The sequence below is a fragment of the Poecilia reticulata genome, linkage group LG15 (assembly GCF_000633615.1).
Source record: "Poecilia reticulata strain Guanapo linkage group LG15, Guppy_female_1.0+MT, whole genome shotgun sequence".
Classification (NCBI taxonomy): Eukaryota; Metazoa; Chordata; class Actinopteri; order Cyprinodontiformes; family Poeciliidae; genus Poecilia; species Poecilia reticulata.
In genome coordinates, this window is record NC_024345.1 from 26474043 (window position 1) to 26498538 (window position 24496).

General features: G+C 40.2%; 1 protein-coding gene across 1 annotated transcript in view; it reads left to right on the forward strand.

Moving 5' to 3' along the window:
- The window catches only part of ptk7b (protein tyrosine kinase 7b), an 84972-nt gene that overhangs the window by 34216 nt on the left and 26260 nt on the right, over positions 1-24496 (forward strand). Inside the window, exons 2-4 of the mRNA XM_008430295.2 lie at positions 15485-15775; positions 23400-23502; positions 23609-23793. Coding sequence (XP_008428517.1) covers positions 15485-15775; positions 23400-23502; positions 23609-23793 — 579 coding nt within the window. The remainder of the gene's footprint in view (positions 1-15484; positions 15776-23399; positions 23503-23608; positions 23794-24496) is intronic.

The following is a 24496-nucleotide window of genomic DNA, read 5'->3' on the forward strand; positions in this document are numbered from 1 at the left end:
TAAAAACTCTCACATGGCTTTCAAAGCAAAACGCGAGCCTCACCAGGGGGTTCGCCACACCCTCCCCCTTCTCTCTGTTATTCAAATAATCGTAGGGAGTGCAAATGTCATCGGCTCCCCTGAGCACTTTGAAAAAGGTGGCACTTTTCCTTCACTGCTCTTTGGATATATTTTACTGTATGATAAACTCACTTTTACCTTCTTGCTCTTTTTTTCTTTCTTTTGCCGCTTTAGAACCCACTTCAAATATCTAATCCGTGTGTAAAATAGCATGTTTGATTTATTTGAAGCTATTTAGGTTTTTAATGCCATTGATGTCCAGAAGTACAGTGCTTTTTCTAAAACCACAAACTTAAATGCATTTTATTGCGGTTTTATTTGGGTAATTGGAAAGTAGAAAAAAAATGAATGATGTATGGTGGGACTTTGACTGGGCCGTTCTAACACATGCCTATGCTTGGATCTGAACCGATGTTTAGGATCATAGTCCTGCTACAAGGGGAAACTTCAGCCCAGTCTCAAGTGTTTTTGCAGTTTCTAGCAGGTTTTCTTCCAGAATAGACGTGTATTTAACTTCACCTCTTCCAGTCAAATCTTTACTGTTTTCTTCAACATTAATAGGAAGTATGATGCTGCCGTTACCTATCCTCACTGTCAGGCCTGTCAGAATAACACATTTTTCTGGATGGTAAATCATCCCAGTAATTATTATGATAAATGATAATGTTGTTTTGAGACCATTTTCAAGTAATACTTTGATAATGGCATAATAGTTCAAGTTTGTCCTTTCAAAGACTAATAAACTCTAATTTTGTACAGGAACTCCCAGAGTGGAACTGGAAGACATTTTTAATAACCAAAGTAAAACCTAATATTAAAAAAAAACATTATATAAGATGGAAATATAAACCACATACGACACTGGATTATAAAGTGTTTGTCAACAAAATTGCACTCATCAGCGTTATTTTAATTTATCATGCGATAAATTGTGTGTCGTTAGTTTTGTGCCAGAGATCCCATTTCGCGTGTCGGTCAAAAAGTTTGTTTTGTTGTCCACATCTATGCTCCATCATACTGCAATCCGGCCTCTTGTGGATTTCTTCTTTTCCCCATTCTGTCCATTAAGGCAATATTGGTGAAATACCCTACTAATAGCTGTCATGTCAACATGTTTTCTTCCCTGAGCTGTGAATTTCTGCGGCTCCTCAACAGTTACCCTAGTCATCTCTGGTTAGTGCTCTGCTTGTCTGGATTGTTAGTTCACAGTGTTCCCTAATTTTTATGACACTGTTTGATCATTAATGTTCCCTAACAAACTTTAAAGTCCTTCAAAGAACAGCTGTATATAGTTTATGCTGCTATTACATGCAAGTTTACATATCTTTACTAACTAAGTGATTTTAAATGAAGGAAGTTTCTGCAATGAATTTTATCCAAAGGTGGGGAGAGGTGGGAACATGATGCATATGTACGCCACACTTTTCAGATTCTTATTAGTAAAAAAAAACCACAAAAAAACATGTAAAGCAATTAAAGTTTTTGTTGTGGTGTGAAAAAGAAAAAATCTGGGAAATGTTGACGACTGAATGATTTCAAAATACACTGCAGGCTTTAGACATTCGACCAAGGTTTGTTTTAATAATAAATAAAAAGCTTGCATGAGGGGAGTCTTCATTTATGGCTGCGCACAAATGAGCGCGGCAGTACAGTCAGTCCTGATTCATACTGGGCTTGATTGAAACAATAGTTCTGTCAGGAGACTGAAACGCAGTGAAGCCGTTATTATCCTTCCTTCCTCCCCCTTCCTTTGTTCCTCTCTGGGTGATGCAAACGGACCACCTGCCGGCTTGCAAACACGATGACACAGCAAGCCTTCTTAATTAAAAGATAACTTGACCTAATTATAGTAATTTGGGTTGCAGCTGCAATTAAAACACTAAGTTGATTCTAGGCATATATTAGGGCTCTTAGTGTAAAAATGTGATGTTTTGGATGTCTGTTTACATTCAAATGCATTTACCATTTATTTTTAAGATGTCTTGTTGAATGTCTTTGATTTCTTGCTGCAAAATATTCACAAAATAGATGTATTTCCTCCCCCCCTTATGCTTCTCAGCCTCTGAACCATTTAGGCCAGAGGACCTCCAGTGACATCAGTTACAGAAAATGTTTTTTTCCTGAAACTTTGTGGGCCAATTAAAGTGCAGAGCCTACGGTGAGCTGGCCCTCCAGAGGCAGCCAAGCTCTGCTGGGAAACCCACCCCACAGAGCTGACATATCCTGGAAAAAAAAAAACTCCCATTTGCCAGGTTTGTTTGATTCCCTCCTGCCAGCATAAACATCTACATGTGTTCGTGTGTGAGAGAGGGAAGGAGGACAGAGGCAGGTCCAGAACAGTCTGTGTTCTAAATATGGGTCACTTACTTAACTTTCTCTAACTTTGATGATTTTTTAATTTATTTTTTAATCTCCTTACTTATGGATGGAACCTCAGAGTACATTTACCAGAACAAGCAGCACTTTCACTGCTGCCTTGATGAGGACAGTAAAAATGGCTTTTACCGGAGGGATCCATTTATAAACGGCCATTTGCAGATGCACGGATTTAATGTGATGGACAGAGACGAGCGAGACAGAATGAAGTTTAATGGAGTCGTAATTGACCCCGGGAGTCCCAGGGATTGACTGGAGGAATCTCCATTTTAAGAATAGGATTTCTCATTGTTCCATCAACCATTGAGTCCTTTTTTGTAATCACTCTTTATTTTTCTTATTGGATTTGATTTATTATCTCCTGTTGTGATGATTAGCATATTATGATGTACCCTTTCAGCAGCACTAGTTTCAGAGAATTGCTCTGAAACTAGTAATTTAAGTTTAATTCAATTTGGTTTATTTGTACATCACTAATTACATCAGATATTATCTCAAGACCGTATGCAAGAAAAACCAATGCAAAACATCCAAAATCATTTCAAATCTGGATTAGTACAATACAGTCAGATGATATAGTCACCTTTGGATCAAGATTAAGTCCATTTTGGTACAACTTTTAGCAATTTTTAGGATTTCTCTCTTTTGTTTTTGGTAAAAGACCACAAGCTGTTTCTCCTGTTAGTGCTAGACTCACACATTGATTTTGGTTTTATTTACGTGCTGTAATCTGCTTCTTGCTTTTGGAGAGGTCTCCAGGCTACTTGGCATCCACATCATGCAATTGAACCGCACCAGAGKTCACTTTAACCAAACTGAGACGTAGGTTTTAAGGTCAACCAGAGTTTGCTTGTTTTGGACAGTTGGATTACGTATTCACACCTCCCCAAACGAACCAGACATTCGAGACAAACGAACTGGAGTTTAAATAAAGCGGACTGAACAGGACTGGTGTGAATATGCCCAAAGTCACTGTTGGTAGTTTATCTATGTTCTATGAGGTCAGATATAACCTAAAATAAGTAGGTTACACATAGTTTACTGACTCTGGCCTGGACAGAAACACAGCTACACACTGTGGAGGGAATACTTTCTGTGTGGGGGGAAAAAAGGGAAAACCAAGTTAATGCCATTAATAGCTTCCTGGCTTTGTTCAGGAAATAAAAACAAAAGCACTGAGCCTGAAAGAACTTGCAGTGCAAAGGAAAAACACAGAGAGCACACAAAGTTAATGCCATTGATAGTTAAGTCAATGATCATGTGGGCCAGAGATACTTTCTTTGTGAAAGTTTTTCTCAGATTGTTATGAATCTCCAGGCCGTCTGCTACAGACGACACAGGCCTAAAACCTCAATGATGGAAACATGCATTCAGTGTTTTTTCTTTTAGTCTGAAAGTCTCCTCGGCTCACTTTCCTTGTTGTCAGGGTGTTGTTTGCCAGAGAAGTGAGTGTCATCACATTCCAGGCTGGCACTAATGGCTGGATATAGCTGACGTGCAGGCATTAGCCAGAACATCCTGCGGAGAAGAGAATGGCATTGGCAGACGTGGATTCGGCGTTCATCCACTGCTAGAGCTGGCTAGGGAAACACAAATTATTACAACTGATGTGAAACCAGTTCCTGTCACCGTGGAGACGCTGTGTGCTGTGGCTGTAAATTTGCAGTGGAAGTATTTTCCATTCTCTTGTTTTATTTCAGATAATCTACCATCTTTGTGGGGCACATTTCACCTCGTCATTCTGTTTTGTCTTATTTTCTTATATTGCTGTAGAGACTGTGGTAACTCTGCAGCCAGGTCTGATTTCTGACTCCCATTTTCACAGCAGACTCTTTAATCTGCTTCATCTGACTTGTGTATTTTGTCTGGTTTTCAACAGTTGAGCCTCTGTTTGAGTTGCCCTCCTGTTTTTGATTCGTAATTGTTCAAAAATATCGAGAGTGACCTTCACATGTTTGATGTTTCTGTTTCTTTGCATGCTTCAGCTGGCTAAAAGGTAGTTAAAGCGCTTTCTTGTGTAAACAGCTAGCGTCAGGTCTCCATGTGTGGAGTCTTTGTTGTAAAAATCCAAACATGCGTAGCAGAAAGAGTTTCCCCTGTTCCACATTGCTGCTGTTTTTTTTTCTTTTCTTTAAAAGTGCTCTCATTATTGGATTAAATCACTTTTTTTTTTTTTCAACTCCAAAGAGATGGGAACAACCCAACCTGCCTTATCTGAGTAACGGCTGATCCCTGTTAATCTGATAATTGCTCCCATATTTTCCCTCATCTTGAAGCAGCACAGCTGCGGGAAGGCGGCTGCGGCTCCAAATTGCTCTGAATCATTTAGAGAGGGGGGGGGAAACCTTCTGGTCCCTTTCATGGATAAAATCAGAGACCTAGACGCTACAAAAAATAGAGTCTTCGTCATTGTTTGGGTGCTCCAGACAAATTGTTTAACCTCTTATCGGCGCTTCTCGCGCTTTCATCTGTCCTTTCTTCTCTCCTCCCTGTCAGCTCATGTTCTTTGCTGAGGAGCAGGCAGGTCACGCAGAGATGCATTAGGCTGCCTGTGTTTCAACAGTCCGCCCTTTATGAGTGGGTGTTGAAAGTGTGAGAGAGCTGGCTGTGCTCAGATGTCTCTGTTTTAGATACAACATGACAGTTATGAAGGTTGGTGAAGAGGGACGGACCGGGGAGCTTGATGAGCGATTTGGTTCACGTCTCCCCTTCAGAGGCTCCGTCATATATTGGAGCGCCAGCCATCTAAAGCAAGCTGTTCAACCTGAATGCCAGAGTCCCAATATTCTGGACAACGTGATAAATCTATATTCAAAAAGTGATTGTTTACATTTTATTTTACTTTTTACCCTTCTGCTTAGGCCTGGGCAATAAATCAATAACGATATATGTATTGCGATCAATAGCTAATGCGTCCAATTGAATTTTCAATAATAACTCTGATCCAGAAAGGCTTTCGCTGCTTAATCAGTCAAGGCCAGCTAGCAAGTTTGGTGGCATGAACTAACTCACGCCCCCTTCGGTTACCTAGCAACTCACTTTCGTTACCTAGCAACAACCTCTTCCATAATATGCGCAGCAGAAGTTTCAGGTTTTGCTGCAGTGCCTCATGACTGCTTAAAAATGAAAAATAAATGGAGCGAAGGGACAGACATTCCTCTAGAGGAAGTTGTGGACAAAACAGAAAAGGTCACTTTACCAGTTTGACAGTATTTCAGGTATTTAAAACTTAAAAACTAATCAATAATTATGGCTATTTATGAAACCTTTATATATTTTTCAACCATATTGTCCAGTCCTACTTCTGTCAATAAATTTTTTTGACCTAAGATCAACATTTTGCCATTTTCTTTAGATATAAAGCATCTATGTTGCAAAAGACTGACGTAAACCAGCTGAGTTCCCACCTTATTTGTCCATTTAAGAGATATTTGAGTCTCATATTTTACCGTTTCATAGTATTCACCAAAAACATAGTTGCTTTTAGAAAAACAAAAAAACTAACAAGAACCTGCAAGTTCTTTTTAATAAAAATGAAGGTTTTTGCCGATCTGTAGCTTAGACATTTATTCCTGTTAGTGTATGGAGAAAATAGGAAATTTAAAACTTTTAGATTAGTGTTGGCAAAGACACTTTAAAATATCTTTGCACATATATATTTTTGTAATCAAAAATTTTCTGGAGTGGTGCAGGTAATTGATGTTATATTAGGAAATAATGAATACAGCTTGTGAATAAATTCGCATTGTCTTTACTTCACTTCTCATCTGCCGTTACAATGTCTCCAATGTTCTTTATATATTTTAGCTTCTTGGTCACGATCATCTTTATCAGGTGAGAATCTCTAGTGCCGTTACCTTCCATCAAACTGACTGAATGTTAATCGTATGTAAAACTGTTGGAAATACAAGTTTAATGGACTAAGGTAAATAACTATGGACGTTTTTTGCTGAAAACCCCAGGGTACAAGTTCTTGTTGGTCTAACAGAGCCAGTGCTCGGTTTTTGGCAGTCCTCTAGAAATAATGAAGTGGAAACGACTTGGGATGTGTAGCCCATTAGGGCGTCCTTTGAACAGCGGTTGAGGTGGGACTTACCCAGTACTTTGATGTTGTGGACCACATCCCAGTGTGCTCAGAGATTTATGACTGATTCAACACACACTGCTACTTGTCGTGTTGCCTGATTGTTTGCATCATTTCCCCTGTCATGGGAACATATGGAGCAGATTGTTTCAAAGACGGAGGTGTGCTGGCAAGCAGCGGCTCGTCAATGAGGTGTTTTCATAACAAAGCAGAAGTGACATTCTCCCATCAGCTTTCTTACGATAATTAACGTCTGTCGTACAAAAATGATTGAGAAAGGATAAATGAGATGAGATAAGTGTGTGTTGAAGAGATGTCAAAATTGGGCTTGTGTTAGAAAGTCAGTTTTTGAATGACTGCTGCTGCTTTATGGGAGTCTTGATTGTCGAGTCTGGGTTCGCCAGGTGAGTTTGCATGCCGGTTGCCATGCCAGTGTTGCCTAGTAATAAGCTGGTGAGCAAGCCTTTGTCTCGCCTGCGCCGCTGTCAGAGTTGAGATGGAGTGAAAAATGCAAGAACTGATGGTAATCTCTGTGGGGTTTGTTATAATGAGGCCAGCATTTTCTTTGCATAGTGAGATCCCTCCACAAACCAATTACCTGCTACAATGAGAGCAGCGATTGGATTTAGGCAGCATGTATGGATACCGGTGTCGGTAGTAGAAAGCCAGGCGGGCTCCACTGCTTTGAACTTGGTTTTCAATTAGAAACAGTGGAATGAACACTGATGCTTTCTGCTGATGTTCTTCACACAGAATCAGTTACTACCTGAGGTCATTCTTTTTTTATTTATCTAAAACACATTAGGTTCCCACCTTTAGACCTGAGCTCTGGATAAATACGGAAGCGCGTTACTTAAATAATTGATTCCCAGAGTCCATTTCCTGTTCCATACTCTAAATGTAGCATCTATCCAACCGTTTGCACACTGTGAAGATCTGCCTGCATTGCTGAAAGTGTTGGCTAATTATTTAAGTGCAGTACATCCAGGCTCTCCATTCCTCTGAAGACACTTGTTTAATGTAGCATAAAGATTTTGGAAGGTAAAGAGGTGAAAAAGTCATCTGTCCATCTTTCTGTCATTTTGTCTATCTATCCATCTGTCCATCTTTCAATCCATTTTTCTCTTCACCTGTCTGTTTTATCTCATTCGTCTTTCTTATCTGTCATTCTTCTTTATCTAGCTTTTTGATTTTTTTTTATGTCTTTCCTTTCATCTTTTTTTACTATCAATCCATTTTAATTATCCATCCATCATTTTCTGTCTAATTTTCTACTCTCTGTTATTAGTTTTCTGTCTATCCATTTTGTAACTTGTAACATCTAACCATTGTTTTCTCTGTCTATCTTTCTAGCCATTGTTCAGTCTGTCTATCCTTCCATCCATCACTGAAAAATATGTTGAGAATCGGGTAACCAGAGTCTGGAAAATAATGAAATTTGATCGTGTAAAACTCTTACTTTGATCTTGTTTGGCTAGAGAAACTTTGTGCTGTGGGATTATCAGAGGCTGAACATTTTAAAAAAGTAAACCTGCAAGATGTTCAGTTAGATTTTAAACACCCCCAGGCAGTACCATAAGATCTCATGGACCAGAATAATAATGAAACTTGTAATTTAATATTCCTTTAGTCAAACAAAACAAGATTTTAAGTTTGAAAAGACTAAATCTAACCAGCAGAAATTGAACAGAAACACCTAGATCAAAAATTTCCTGCTTTAAATGTACTTCTTCCTCTTTTAATTTTTATTTTAACTAAATCCAGGGCAGATTTTGAGATAATAAAATACAAAGTGAGATGAGTTTGAGGCAAACTAAGTTGTCCCTCTTTGTGAAATAGCTTGACAGAAACATTGTTCCTTGTGTGCCGCTGTCCTGTTTAATGTCTTTTATGTCGAGTTAAATAAAATACAGCATGACCTCTTTGTATTGGGGCACATTTCTGCTTCATGCACTGCTGCTCTGCTGTTGTGTTTCCATTAGAAATGCAGCCCTTTCAATGACGCGTTCGAAAGGCTGATCAAGCAAGCTCCAAAGACATACTACTACTTTACAAAAACTCAAGATTATACAATCGCAAAAGTTTGTCTTGCAACTTCTCCTCTATCATGTCACAGAAATGTAGTTTTTCTGAGACATTTGTCAAATATCCAAGTTTATCACTCTGCCTCACCTGTTTCATGCTCTGATTGGTTTTTCCTGTGCGTTCATTAGACCATAAACGCTGCTGAAAAGATCCTCCATCTAGTCTTAAAGACGGCAGCTCAGTCATACAGGGAAACCGACGCGCTGCTGACAGGCCATGAAAGCTTTGTCAGAGGGCCTTGGAGCTTACCGTGACTATGCCCTCCGCCTACATTCTCCAATTTATCTCCGACATCTCAGTCTGCACAGCTGAGGCTGAAGCTGTCGGCCTCAGCTGAGCTTTTACTTCAGCTTCTAAAAAAAACACACCGCCTTGCACTTTGACATCTGGTTGTCAGCAAATGTTAATACGCCAATCATTCAAGCCGTCACTTTTCATCATTTTGAAATTATTTGCTTTTTAACAGTTTGTCATGTGCCTGACAATACTGGGAAAGAAAATGCAGATATGCAATATAGCACAGCTGAAAAAAAAGAAGTTAAAGGCAATAACAATATGTCTGTCATCTGGCTGAGTTGGACATGTTGCGGCAAAGCAGTAGACATTTACTAGAGACTAGTTTTTTATGATTCTGAACACTTTTACTTAACCGTTTAGCTTTGGTTTTGTTCATGGTGTTGATTAAGCTTATAACACATGCGCGCGCGCGCACACACACAGCTGCTCTGTTGCGTTTTTTTTGTTTTTTAATCTGATGAATCAAAACTAACACAAGGCATATACTGATATATGTATGACATGTTTAGAAACGATTGATCAAATTTCTGTTTGCAGAACATTTATTGGCTTTAAATGTAAACTTCTACTGTAAATTCAGCCGAAACATCACAAACTATGGCGTCTAGTTTGGTGGCCTGGGCCTAATATCCAGTCCAAGAATGTTAGGATCCAATTAGTCCATTTCTACTAATCAGATATTTCTTAATTATTTAAGAAAATAGTAATTTATCTTTAACTCTTTTTCAACTTTTAGATCCCTTTTTTTTTCATTCTACTGGTGTAAGAAACTTTATATTTGGCATAAAACTGCAGCTGCTAGAAGTTTTGCTGATGGCTGCTTTTTTTCCATCTGTGCTCTCTCTCCATCTCTTTAAAAAATGTACTTTTTCATGTTGCTTCATGTGCTTGGCCCTTGTTTGACCTCCTGATTGACAGGAGCCAAGTATGACGCCTTATTTTCTTTCCAAGTCATGCGCACACTTATAGATCTTAATAAACACTGAACTTTTAATCAGGCTCATTAATTGTTCCCAGAGCCACATCAGAAAGTCGATGTTTGATGCTGGATGTTGCAGCTTTAACTGGGTTATAGTTATGTACACTTTTTATAGAAGTGGAGAACTTGAGGGAAAAACTGTCATGTTTTCATTAACAGTGGCACACAAGAGAGAAATGGCACTTGTCACTAAATCGACTTTTGGGTTTTGGGGTTTTTTCTTTTTGACATCTTTGCGTGAGATCCTGGAATATTTATCACTGAGGCATTAAGGTAAAAATAACAGCCAAGTGGAATGCCACCAATCACTGTCTCATGCATCACTGGCACTTCTCACTTTCAGCGACTCCGAGGCTCCCCGTTCTGCCAGCTCGTCACTTTAAAACATTTTTAAAGCAGCTGTCCCGTGTTGACACGGCCTGCAGAGGGGCTCCTAAACCACGCAGTTGGGGTTATTTGAGCTCCCACGGTGGGTGTTCCTGGTGCCAAGTGTTGGTGGGTGTTGCCGTTTGTGTCTGTGCACGAACGAGCGCCTTCACCCATTGACCTCCAGGAGAGCCGGGCCTCTGTGTCACCGCTGTTCATCGTCACCAGGCGGAGGCATGTTTAGAGAGCGCCTCAGAGATAACAATGCTGTGTGTGATGGGCTGCTGGAAACGCACAATCGCGATAACAGGATTTCCACTGATAACATCTCCTTTTATGCTGTTGACCTGAACAAAAAGAAAGACGTTTCCTCTTTCTTTCATCTTGCGTGCTTAAAACACCACTTTCTATGATGGGTTTGTTTTTATTTCGACAAAAGGAAGTATTGTGATTGCATGCTCGTATTCTGCTCTTTTCTGAGTGTTGGTAGAGCAAGATTCACCGTAATCTCTGCATTCTTGTGACAGCAGACAGATCTGACAAAGGGAGAGAAGAGACGCAGGTTGCTGATGAGCTCATTACGATGAGTTCTGGCTGTCAGGGCGACTTAAACGTATCTTCAACCTGACAACCCGACAGCCGCACCGAGCCTAATGGGGTCGACAGTGCAGCAAGCCGAAGAAGAATATCCCTGTGTGCAGATATTCCCATCTCCGTCCTTAACCCCGGTTCTGTCTCATCCAATGTCTTCCCAGAAACTCTGATCAAAATCCAAACATTGTTTCTCATCTCTCTGCAGAAACTGTTTCCAGCTGGAGTTTTTTCTTGACAATTGCACAGTGATTATTGTCAGAGCCACGGGCAAACTTGGGTTTCTGCTTTTATTTGTGTAACAATAGATGTGGCAAAGAAAGCCTGTGTCTAATCATCATATGCGATGAAGATGTTGCTGATTTACAGCTTCCAGCTTTTCCAGTGTTGTGGGTTTTCGCTTTTCAGATGGTTTAAAACGGAATGTAATAAAGAAAAAACAAACCCAAGTGATTTAACTTTAGAAATGGGAGGTTGATAATTTATTTTTATTTCTAACATAAAAAATAAACTGGTTCATAGATAAATGCTAATTTGTGATTCATCCCTGAAGCCTGTCACTTACAATTGAATTTTCCTACTTAATTTCATTGTCAGTCTGTTTTTTAGCCTTTGTGCAGTGAGCAGAACATATTGGTCAAACCAGATGATTCATTACTATTACTAGTTACCGCCTCTCCAAGTTGGGTTTAATTTCTTTCCAAAACAGTTCAACTAAGATTTGATTACCAGATTAATGCGTAATCTGCAGGAACGGATTAATTTGTTCTCTCTCCTTGGTTTGGGAGTTGAAATTTGTTCTCGACGTATATCTTGGGCAGAATTTTTTTCTAACGTGTCCAAGAAATATGAAGGTTGTGTGCAGCAGTGGGAGAAAGCTCTGAAGGCTTCTCTGGAGTTCTGCACTTCAGTTTTTGAGAAGTATAATATATCTTAACAAGCAAGAACTTTACTCTTGGAGCTTCAACAAAAATAACTAATTTCTACACTTTTGCAGAATATCTCCAGACCAGAATACCATCATGACCTTTTTCTCCTCAACAGAATTGGTGCCTTTCTTCAATAATCTTCAAGAAATTGTGTTCCTAAATATATTTTACATATTCTTTGTCAAATTCAAAGCAGAATTTTTTTTTTCCCTTTTGCCTTTTCAAAATTGACAAAGAAAATGCAACAGGGCAATATTTCAACTTTATTTTTTCTAAAAGGTTTTATTTATTTATTTATTTTTTGCATTCTGAAAAATCCCCACCTCATTAGTTGAGAGCGCAGCCACTGCATAGCTTGTCTGTTCCAGGAGCCTCTCCATCCTGTTTGCCCACTATCGGTGTTTGTTTGTTCTTTATCTTAAACTCTCCCTTTCAACTGGTCCGTCTTTGAAGAGGAGTTCAGATTCCTCTGCTTATCTCCCCTGAAGCGCCGCTCTCTGTAGACCCAGGCATTTTCTTCCCTTCTGCTCTCTGAAGGCTCTATAAAAGAAGAGCGAGACCTAATTTAGCTGTTAATTCAGTCCGACAGATAGAGCTTCGGTGAAGTTTATATGTCTGAGTGGCTTTTTGTAGAGGAGGAGGAGGACCGGAATGGCCGCTGTGGTTTTGTTCTTTGTTTATACGATGACGTTCATACTGTTGATGCTTTGTTCATGCCTGTTAGTCAGGAATATAGGTCACACTGCCATCTCTGTTTGAACAGAGAGTAAACTTGGCAGACTTCTTCAAGTGTGAGAGCCAAACCACCCCTCCTTCCTCGAAGAATCACTTTCATATCTGTCATCATGCAACATATGACACCTTATCCGCCTGTGCTGAGACTTCTCCCGGAAGTCATCCTTTCTGTCTAAAATCATCAACTGGATGCCTGTGAGCTGCTGCATCTCCACCTAACCAAACGCCATACTGCTTGTGTCGGAAGCAGCCATGTTCTCCCAGGATGCAGCTGTTGCCACGGCTCCTCTGTCTGCACGTTTCTCGATGACTTGTTTAGGTTGATGTCGGATCATTAGGCTGTTTTCTCCGGGCCATATGCTGCTCTTCATCCCGGTTTTCTGTACACAGATGGGACAAATCCGCTTCCTCATGGGGAAATTGTTTAGGAGTGAAGAATATGTTACAATCCTTGGTGCAATAAATCACGCGGCGTCTCCGTTTAACACCACAATCCAGATGTAAGGATGATTTATTATTCTTTATATAATATATTTTGCCACAAATCCCAAACACTTTCAGATAAAGTAACCCAACAGGCCTTAAATCTCATGTTCACTGGTTTCCAGAAGTATTCACACCCCTTGAACTTTTCCACACTTTGTTGCTTTACGTTGACAAACTTCAATGTGTTTTATTGAGATTTTATGTGGTAGAGCAACGCAATAAAAGGGGATATAGGGTTATCTTTCTCACCCCTTCACTCTGAAACCACTAAATAAAATTAACCTAAAGAGTAAGTAGCCCACCTGTAGTTTAATCTCAGTTCTGTAACTGCCTCAGAGGTTTGTTGGGGAACATTAGTGAAGAAACGGCATCATGAAGACTGAGGAGCACCAACTGATGTAATACAAGTGAAGGTTTCAGTATTTATGTCCACTTCAAAATTATCTTCCCCAATTTTTATAAAGAAATCCCAATGAAGTACATTCATTTTTGGACTGTAGTGTTAAAAAATGTGGATAAGGTGAATACTTTTGCAATGCATTTCCATAGAAACACCAGTGCATTTTATGCATAATCCCAGTTATATAATTTGCAGTTCATGCTTATAACAAAGGAAAGAAAATCAGTTGTTTCTTTTTCGCCTCTTGTGGCTTTCAGTTGTTTTTAATTTCCTTCCTTTATTGGAAAATGAGTCCCTGTAAGGCTGTTACTGTGGTAGTTTCGTGAACAAAGACATTATTCCTGTGTAGTTGTCAGTGCTGCTCTGCAGAAGAGGCGTTGATGCTACGCTCTTGTCCCTGCAGTCTGAGCCATAGTCCACTCTATAAAGAGATGCCTTGTTTGACCCAGAATTTCTCTTCAGCTCTGCCACACCTGTCAGATCCAGCCACCTGCAGCTGAGACAAAGGTGAACTTGAAGTAATAAGTGCAGTGGGGTAGGAGTGGTGGGATGTGAAGGGTCAAAGACCGACTCATCTTCAACAGCCTCCTTTATGTAGCATTATTAAAAGATTTGCCTCACTCCCTTAAGAGACTCGTAACACCCGTCACCTGCCTTCGCCAGGCAGGTGAAGGTATGCTTAATCGACTTTAGCGATGGACCGTCCCTTCTGATAACAAGCTGGTATGATAACATTGTGTTGCGGGAGGCAGACAACCTGCATGAAGATGGTTAGCAGTTCCCTGTGGCAGTCGCTCAAACGTGAAGCGACTTTACAGATTAAATTGAATTTTTCTGTAATTTTTCTGATGAAAACTGTATTTCTGGGATACTTTTGTTCTTTTAATCTGAGGTGGATAAAAGGAATTGCCTTGTGGTATTTTTTGCCAAAATGGTGGCCCCAGTCAGCGTCCAGGTGAAAAGATCTGCAAGAAGTAATTTTGTAGGTACGTCGCTGCATGAGTGAGCTGGATCTGCACCATTTCACTGCTCTGAAGGGTTTCAGGGTAGAGCTACTCTTTGAAGTTTCTCCCATGTAGTCACCGTTCGTTTTATTCATCTACTTCCTAAAAGCTCTGTCTTGTTTGATCAAAGCACACAGTTCCAGTTAAAGTCCCTGTAGTTTCTGGCAAGCTTTGTGATTGTAGCAAAAAAAGATGCATTTTTCCCAGTATGCTTACTAAGCAAATTCTTTGGTATGGATTGTGGTGTCTAATGGTTGTTTTGGAGAATTGCTGATTATCCAAAATAAGCTATTCTTGTTGTAGTCTGTGAGTGTCTAAGTTGGGTTTTTGGTGGGGTTTTTTATTTTTTATTTTTCCCTTACCTCCCTTACCTTCATCCTCATTGAAAAAAGACAAACTTATTTTTCACTGTTTATCACAGTTCTTATGTTGGAAACTTTTAAATTGTTGCTTTGGGTAAATAGGCGGAGCTTCATATTCGCAGTCATTGGGGCACCCTCAAATGGCCGCCACATGAGAGTAAAGGATTCACAAACATGCATGAAAGAATGAGGGATAAGGGAATAACATCATATGAAAAAAAGTTTTTTGCATAACGTGCTGCTCTAAGATTAGCTTTTTGTTATTTTGTACAAATCAAACATTTTCCTGGTCCATCTGTTTACAACAAAGTGAACAAAAATCATAATTTTCTCCATTTAGATGTGGCCAGCAGGAGTAAATGAAGCTGAACGTGATCTTGTTTACAGCGACGTGATGTAAAAATAAAAGCTTTACGAGTCCAAGAAAATACAAGGTGTTTTTTTTATATTTTAAAGTAACCTGATCTGATGCGATGTGCGACAAACTCGCACCGAGGCGTTACTAATGGGTGGGGGGAATTCTCTAAGTTGGGTCTGATCTTTTTACAGCATAATAATTTACCCTGAGTCATTATTGTCTCAACATCACATTCTTCCACATGGCTAAGTGGTTGCTGTGGCGTACTCTTAATGAATGGAAAAAAGCTATAAAATGTTAACAGCAGCCCAGTCGTAATCCTCTTGTCATTTACTTTCCCCCTTTCTCTCCCTCTTTCTTTATTTTTTCCAGTTCTGTCCATTCAGGCAATCCAGTTCACCAAGCAGCCCATGTCCCAGGATGCTTTGCACGGCCGCAGCGCCATGATGCGCTGTGAAGTCAGCGATCCGACCAACATCACATACAGCTGGTATCAGGGCAACAAGCGCTTGACGGACACAGAGCGGCGCTTTCAAGAAGGGGGGAACCTGAAGTTCACGGCGGTGGATCGGCAGCTGGACGCCGGCAACTTTTCCTGCCAGGTGCTGAACCACGCCACCGGAATGATGCAGCTTTCCACTAAGGCCTCCTTTAATATCAAATGTGAGTGTTCACCTTTAACCTCTAATCAACCACGTTTACAAAAATGACATGTCAAATGTTTTGAGTGAAAATTTACTGACTGATGGAACGAATTCACATCTTTTTTTCCACATTTTGCCATGCATCTGTACCTGTACAGTTGTAAGTCTGTACTTTGACTAGGCCATTTCAACAAATGGACATCCTTTGATCTATTAAATCTCTGACTGTGTGTTTTTGGTTATTGTCCTGCCGGGAAGTGAGTCTTTGCCCAATTTAGCTCCATCTAGCTTCTCTAACAAATGTTGCAATTTTGATCCACAATCGAACTGAGTCTACCAGACCATCAGGTGTGAAAACGCCCTGAAACAACGCCACGAACCTACGCTGCATCACAATCACAGTAACAATGCCGAACAAATACCACACGGCAATCCCCGTCCAGAAACACAAATGGCAACAAGATATTAAAAAAACCATAATTTCATAAGATCTTTTCACTTTTAACTGATGCAGATATATTGTTTTCACATTTACGCACCATTTTTTTGGTTGTAATGTGACAACATGTGAAGAACACAGATGTGAAAACGTTTGCTGCACTATTTAATGACACCAAGGCCAAGTGTCGAGTTCCTGGTTAAAAACCTGAACAAAAGTCGGCATATTGGGTGACGGGCTTCTTGAGCTAGAGGAATGTTTCCACCTTGTTGCCTTGTTCTTTGTGGCTTCTTCTTTCTACTGGAAACCGGATACGTGTGCCACCAAGCATGTGTTTCTTGTTGCTTGCATTTTCCTCCCTGTTGTGTAACACCGTTTTTCCCCATATATCCCTCAAAAGGCTTTTGTCGAGAACTCGCTAGCGGGCGTAATTTACCTCCTGGCTATATAATTATTTAGATTTAGTTCATTACTGCCCTCTGCGCTGGCTTTTTTACCCGGCAGCTTTGTAAACTTTTTGTGCCTTCTAGACGGGAGGCACGCCAGCTTCTTAATTTAGTTTAACCTCATAACTGAACATGAGTGGGTCTCCTTGTTTCAGAAGATGCCAGGGGAATTCAACCAAGCTCTGTGTGGGATAAATAACAGAGAGCCCTCAGGTACCAGTTGTTGCTGAAAAGCCTTTTGTGTGTCTCAGTCTTTGCAAAGATAGCAGTGAAGGGGATTGAAGGGGGAAAAAAAAGGAAAACCAGATGAAAAATGTCTCCATCTGGAACACGTTCTCCTCTTTGGCTACATTCAGAGGTTTCAGGAGGTTTTTCTTTGCAGTGATGATACTTGTTCAAAGGCTGATTACAGGAACAGATGCGAGTTCAAACCTCCCCCTCTGCCCGAGAAGAGGCAGACGGAGGGATTTTGAGCACCATCTTTAAAGGGTTGTAGCCAGAAAGACCAGAGAGGTACGTCGGTTTCTTGAATTCGAAGATGATGCAGTTTTGTTGAAGCTGCAGATGATCCAGCGTGTCAATAAAGATCAACTGACACACTCCCACAGATTAAAGTCATGAAAGCGGGAACAAGTTAGACGAGAACGGCCAGTTCTTCTTCAGAGTTTCCATCGTGATCCAGAATAAACTGCATTTATCTGCCAAGTTGTTACCATTATTCCCACGCACTTAAAAGAGCTCTTTCTTGTTAATAAAAGGCTCTAGAGGAAAGAAAGCTAAATAAAAAAATTATCTGGAGTATGTTTAAAGAAGAGCAGGAGTTTCTTTTCCAAATATCTTGAATTTTAGACCCAATGGACGTTTCAAAACAAATTTAAAAAAGCTTCATACGAATTATGTTCTCAGTAGAGCTGTGCGATATCAGAAAGACATAAACACGATAATATTTCTGAATATTGCGATATTTATTACGACTAGTCCATGTTTTCCTGAAATATGATTCACTTGCAGAATTTGCATGCACTGAAACATAATATCCTACTGGTTATTGCAATCAAGCAATCATTAAGTCCTTTGCGACTGGCATTTTGCACACATTGATTATTAAATTCAATAATCTAGGCATCTCTAGCTGCTAAAGTTGGCTCTCAAATCAGTATGCATTAATATTACAGCACTGCATTTGCTGCTGTAATTGTTGGCCATTATATTGTAAGTTTCACGAGTTCACTGCGGAAGATGTTCACGCCTGAAATAGATTATAATATCCTAAATCTAGCTGATAAAACTGGAAGTATAAATGAGAACGAGGAATAAGAAAGATGTGGATTTATTGCGACTGTTTCTGTTTTGCTGATGTTAACCAAACTCAGTCGGTTGTAATTTTCTGATTTGAAGCAGAGCCGTTTATTTTTAAACAAAACGTTACAGGAAATTGAATCCTGTCGACTACTTTTTTTTCCCCCTTAGATTAGCAACAATCCTGAGCATTTGATTTATGAGACTGCTATAGAACAGCAGTGTCTTCAGTCAGAGGAGTCTTCGGAACTGCTGTAATACAAACTGCAGCAGGAGATCCTTTCTGCCCACAGCCGTCAGCATCTACAGCACTTTGAAGAAACATGAATAATGAGTTACAACATTTACCTTCCCTCGGGGATTATGACGTATTTTTGAATTGAATCTGAAACAAATGTCCTTATGATCAACACACTCTTGTGAGTATATGAATATTTAGTATATGCTTAAAAATGTCTACCTGATACTTTTTAGCCAGGTCAGTTATCGATGTACGAGTAAATGTTAAAAATAAAATTGTAAGTAGTATGACTGACCTACTTTTTGTTAGTGCACTTAAACAAAGACTTATTCTCAAATATAACCAGAATCATTCCGGACAGATTTAAATATTTACTTGCAACTAAACCAAACATCGCTTTGTTTAGGTGCTCAAACAGAAACCTCAAGCCAAATAATGAGAAGTTTATAATTAAATTTCTTGCAGGAAGCAAAGTGTAGCCATGACTTGATGCTACATGCTGGCCTGGATCCTGGAGGAGGATCCAGCCTTGTTTTGATGAATTGTGCCATATTTACACAACATGGATTAAACGGACGATGGAGCCCTCTGCAGCTTTAACGTCAGCCCCTTCGGCATTAGTCCTGCATGTGCGTTCAGTGATGTGTGTGCAAGTTTGCGTGCATGGCACTAAATGCATCTTGTAAGGAGGGGTGGGTGCTCCATATGCACTGTACATGGACTTGAGGGCTGTTGCCCTTCCCCCACCGAAGAGTGAGTTAATTTGTCTTGCCTTCAGTGGTGGGTGGGCTAATCCTGTCTCAGTTATTCAAGAGAAATTGTCCCCCCTCTGTTTTCACTAATAGAGGTTTTAGCCCCTGTCTGAAACCCTTTTGTCCTGTTTGGTCAGTGGTCTCCAGCAGAGAGACCCTGAGCTCAGGCTTCTCAACTGTTAGTTTCTCCATGTGAGTCTCGGAGAAGATGCTGGCCCGCGCTGTTCTGGATTTGGGGACATAGCTTGCAGAAATGAATCAAATATTGAAATAATGCAATTCGGATCTGAAAGCCCATGCCTGCTTGCACATGTGTGCACCATCTTTGCTTTGGTCACGCAGTCTTTAACCTACATTTATCCAGCAGAAGCCACGAGTGCAGCTCCACTTTCTCAGCTCCTGTCACAGTTCATTCATCCTGACGATGATTTTCATTTTCCTAAGGAGTCTTCCTCATCACAAACATCATCTTGATTCCACGCTGCTCCGTTTGATGACTTCTGTTGGACACGGCTGATAAAATCTGACCCGTCCTGACAGTTGGCCCAGCCCGCTCAGGGTGTGTTAGTGTTTACAGTATAAGAACAATCCCAGCACACATGGCTCTGCCACTCAAATCCTGCCCGCTACTTGTCAAGGTAACAACTTTTTCACTGCGCTTTACTGCTGCAAAGACCCTTCACCATGGCAACAACTCGCCTTGCTGAATGAAAGTCACGCACATTCAACTTACCGAAGAATGTTGGATTTCCTTATCCGCACAGTTTGTCTATTATGACGGTCATGCTTCCCGTTCTGCCTCCCAACATAATAATTATACGCCCCTAATTATGGCGTCAGCGGCCAGGCCTGCTGCAACACTTCGTCGTGCATTCTGAGAGGAATTACGGGGAGTGTTTCTCCCCCCATTTAATAGGTTATGAAAGAGTATCCTCTGTTTGCAACGCTGACAGCTGGAGAAACCTGAACTGTGAATGGAGCTGTTAGAGGAGCGGAATGAGCGGCTGTTTAATAATAAACAGGATGAATGTGAAAAAGGAAATTCATCCGACAGACTTCACTGCATTGTTTCACTGCAGGTTTATTTGGATAGTAGACTTCAACCAGTTGTTGGATTCTATTGTTTATTAAGCCTGAGATATTTGCAGGGCTTTTCAAAAGCATTTATACTATAACGTCTTCACATTGCAAACATTACAACCTTGAATAAAGTTTATTGGGACTTTGTTGAAAGAAAGCCATAAGAAGCCATGTTTTCAGCTCTCCACAATCCATGTGTGGGACACACCTAACTAGTGGAAGGAAGTGTTGACGTCACATCACACGAAAAGTGAACTTTCTGGTCTAAACATTTTTGTAACGCAAAGAGGAGGAGAACAAAGCAGTTTTTTTTTTCCTGTTCCTAATTTATTTACATGAAAATGTCTTTTTCTTTTTTGTTTTGTTTACAGAAGGGCAACAGAAAAGGCACAGCGAGAACATGTTTCATACAATGGCATTTAAACAGTTTCCATCATTGTTTTTATGTAGGATAGAAACCTGACCATCATCTGCATAACCGTGGAAGAGCACACCATGCTTCTTTAATGTGGAGCCAAGCAGAAACAAATATAAGGCAAAGAGAAGGGAGCCTCAAACCGAGCCATGTGGTACCCCACATGATAGAGGACCTTACTAGTTCAGTAGGACTTGAACTAGTCCTTTGGTGTTTTCCTAATGCCCACCCACTGTGCCAAATGAGAGAGTAAAACGCTGTGCTCCACTGCATCAAATGCAGCAGTTAAATCTAAACTGAAAAGAACGACAGTTACCAGAGTTTGTAGCTAAAATATATATAATTTAAAACTTTTAGAAGAGCCAATTCAGTGATGTGTAAAAATTAAAACCACACTGGAAGACCTCTAAAATGAAATCCTTATGCAAAGTGTTCTGTTATTGTTTTCTTTTCATCTGTCCATAAATTGGACTCGTTCCTTCAGATTATTGCGGCTCGTGAGTCACAGATTTTGCTCCTTGTCCGTTTTGCTCTCAGTGATTCTGCCCGAGTGACTGGCCCCAGGTCTTCATTGCTGACTTATCCTCCGTCCCCTCCCCCCAACCAAGTTGTCAAAGCTCTTGACCTTGAACAGGAAGCGCAACCGATTGTTATCTTCTGGAGTCTTTATAATTTGAGTACATCTGCAGGCGTGTTTACAAGCCCAGCATCATTATCTGTGCATCACCAGCACATCTGTACACTCGTCTCTCGCGCCTTAAATGACTCGCTGAAATGCAGAGCGAGAGCACTCACGCAGTTGTTGGGCATCTGCTTTGAGTAGGCTCTAATGAGCAGTGCCTGGCTCAGCCAGAGAGATAAACAACAGGGATGGAGGCCTTGTTACTGTAGAGACAGTTTGCTATGACACCTCAGGGTGCGTAGCTCTGCGTAATTCTTCATGACAAGTCTTCCTCTAGCGCCCCATGTGACCTCGCAGGGGAGCTGCGTCTCTCCTTCCTCCCCTCCGCTGTCTCAGGTTGGCTCATGCCATGCATATTTTATAGATGATCCAGGCGTACCATCAAGCCACAGGCCTTAGGAATGAATCTCGGCTCCAGTGGAATGTTTTGCATAAATATACGCTCAGTGCATGTACACAAACCCAACAGAGTCCTGATTATACCTGCAAACTCCGTTAGCAACACCACAGCATATAGAGTTTCATGCTTGTATATCATCACATAAACAACAGATAGTTGCTGTTTTTACTTGATGTAAGCTGTAAATATTTGTACAGTAAACAAAACGGAGTTGGAAATCCAGGTAGGTGAGAGCTGGTTATGTATTGTGAATAAATCATAAGAGCTCAGTGTAATTATGATTCTCAGATTAGAATCTGAGAATGTTTCTGTGATTAGAATCATAGAAACATTATTGCATTAGAAACATTATTGAAACCATTTCTAGTCCACGGTTATATAGGTATAAATTTAAACCAGATCAGTCAGATTAAATTCAATATCGTATTGCCACTGTTCATTTCAGTAAACACGTTCCTGTGTGCTGCTGTACAAATCATAGTACTTCTGAAACAATCAGCTAATTTTGTAATTGATTAATCGTGAACTTGAGTGAGTGTTGAAACTCTAAAACTGGCCATTTGTTGAAAGAACAACACACTTGGAGTATCTATTAAACCAAAACTGTACAAATCATCCTGAACAGTTCTTCAGTTTCACATCTGTTGTTAAACCTTCATATGACCAATTCAATTATTTGCATGCACAACATTAATTCATAATACTTGAAATGGGATAGCTGTGGAAATATTGCATTAAAGCATTCCTTTGCAAATGCAATTATGCATGTCATGCATTCAGTAGTTGCCGTGACGATGATGGGTATTTGATATACCTCTGATATGCATGGACTTCATGCTTCCCCATCTATTATTATTCATAGTAAAAATGCAGATTTGTTTGATGGCATGAATAAACGCCATGAAATTCCTCATTTTCTGATGCATTTCCTCCCCCTGGGTTTTCCACATTGCCGTAAAAATACTTGATTACATTCATGTGATCATTTGGAACTGTAACTGAAATTAAAATACAAGTGCATTTTATTACACATCCTTTCCAGCAATTTTCAGTAAAATATAAAAAATATTAGTTTGTTTTTCTGTCATTTCAATGCCACATTTTCATGAGCCGACAGTTCCAAGTTATTCCTCTGAGTTTTGTTGGAGGAAAAAAAAATACAATTTCATTTGATGTGGAGATGAGAAAGTTGGTATTTGATGCACTCTCGGTTCAACCTTGTACATAAGTAGGAGAAAAATACTTGAATGCCCTGCTGGCCTGAGATTTGCATTTTTGATAGTTGATGTAAATCAGCCAGTGTACTGGGTCGTCTTTTCGGCGGTAGATTCATGACATTACCTTCTTATTCCTGCTCAATTTGCTTTATTCGTTTCAACAAATGACATAAATTCACCTCCTTTTCTTTCCTTTCTCCCTTTTTCATTTCCTACTCGAAGACAACCAATCAAGTTTTGCATAATTCCCTCTGCCTTTGGTGCAGCGTTATCTCCAACCTTCTCTAAAGGTGCAGACATGCTTGAAAATGATATTCTGAAGAAATAGTCTGAAAGTTTTGCTTCACTTTTGCTGTCAAATCATGTTAATTTTTGCCTCTTTGCTTGCTTTCTCCCTTATCACAGTGAGTCAATGAAGCATCCTTTAAATGACTAAAAAGCCCAGCTCAAGCCCATCTCATTCTGATGAGTGGAGTGGTTCCGTGACATTAGCTAAACAGGAGCTGCGGTCGCTCGCTGGCTGTCACATTGATGATGTTGCACACCTTCCTCATCCCCGCTGCTCTCATTTGTGCTGCTATGTGTCTTGTGTTGACAGATGACAGGATGACCACTTAACTCAATGTTTCCTCCTGTCCTTCTCCTGGACTCTGCTTCGTTTTTGCTCTGCAGGGTTGGAGAGCGGTGGTGTGACTCTGAAGGAGCCGGCTTCTGAAGGGGAAATTGAGAACTCGTCTCCGGTCATGTTGCGCTGTCACATCGATGGACACCCACGGTAATTGTCGACCTTTGCTTCTACAGCAGGTCTCTAAAGTAGATAAGTGTGTGTTTGTTGACAACACGTTCCATCCTGAGTCCTGCTCTCCTTCCCTTCCTCCCAGGCCAACCTGCCAGTGGTTCAAAGACGGAGTGAAGCTGATGGAGAGCAGCCATCAGACCAACAACAAGGACAGGACTCTGACCATCCAGAGCGCCAGTCCGGGTGACAGTGGCATTTACTCCTGCTGTGCCAAAAACGCAGCCGGCTACGTCTGCAGCAGCAGCAACTTCACGCTCACCATCATAGGTCAGACTTTATCTCTTCTCACTCTTAAAGAAGTGATGATGAAACTTATTCCTGATTCATTTGACAATATGTCAGCAAAAAAGGATAACAATAATAACAAATGGTCAAAAACTCAAAGATGCCTGCGACAGGTTTCCACAAAATTTCAATAACAAAAGACTCGTCCAGATTTCTGTCGTTCCCTTTAATGAGACTTTAAGGCTGTAATTCTGTAAGCTGGAACTCAATACACCTGTTGGAAAATCCCAGTGAGCTTAACATTGATGTTAGTGAGGACTGTTAACTCCACTCATCCAAAACTGCTTATAGCAGCTGATTTTTCCAAACAAAAAATGTAATTTAATATGTATGAATACGCAGTTTAAACCATCTTAGCACTACTGCAGAAGCTAACATCCATGGTCTTTCTTCTCTTTCTGTTTTTGCTTTTTTGCAACATTTAAATATTTAAGATTAACAAACAGTATAAATATCAGACAAAAACTCTGAGTAAATACAAAAAGCAGTTATCAAATTATAATTGTATTTATTAAGCAGGAGAATGCTACCTATAGTAACCTGTCTGTGCAGTAATTGCCTCATAAACATAATAACCAGTTGTACCAGCCATGATTGCTACAGCGAGCGCTTTCAGTAACAGGCAATGAGTGTTTTTTTTTGTTTGTTTTTTGTGTTTTTAATCACTCTGGAGGAATTTTAGTCC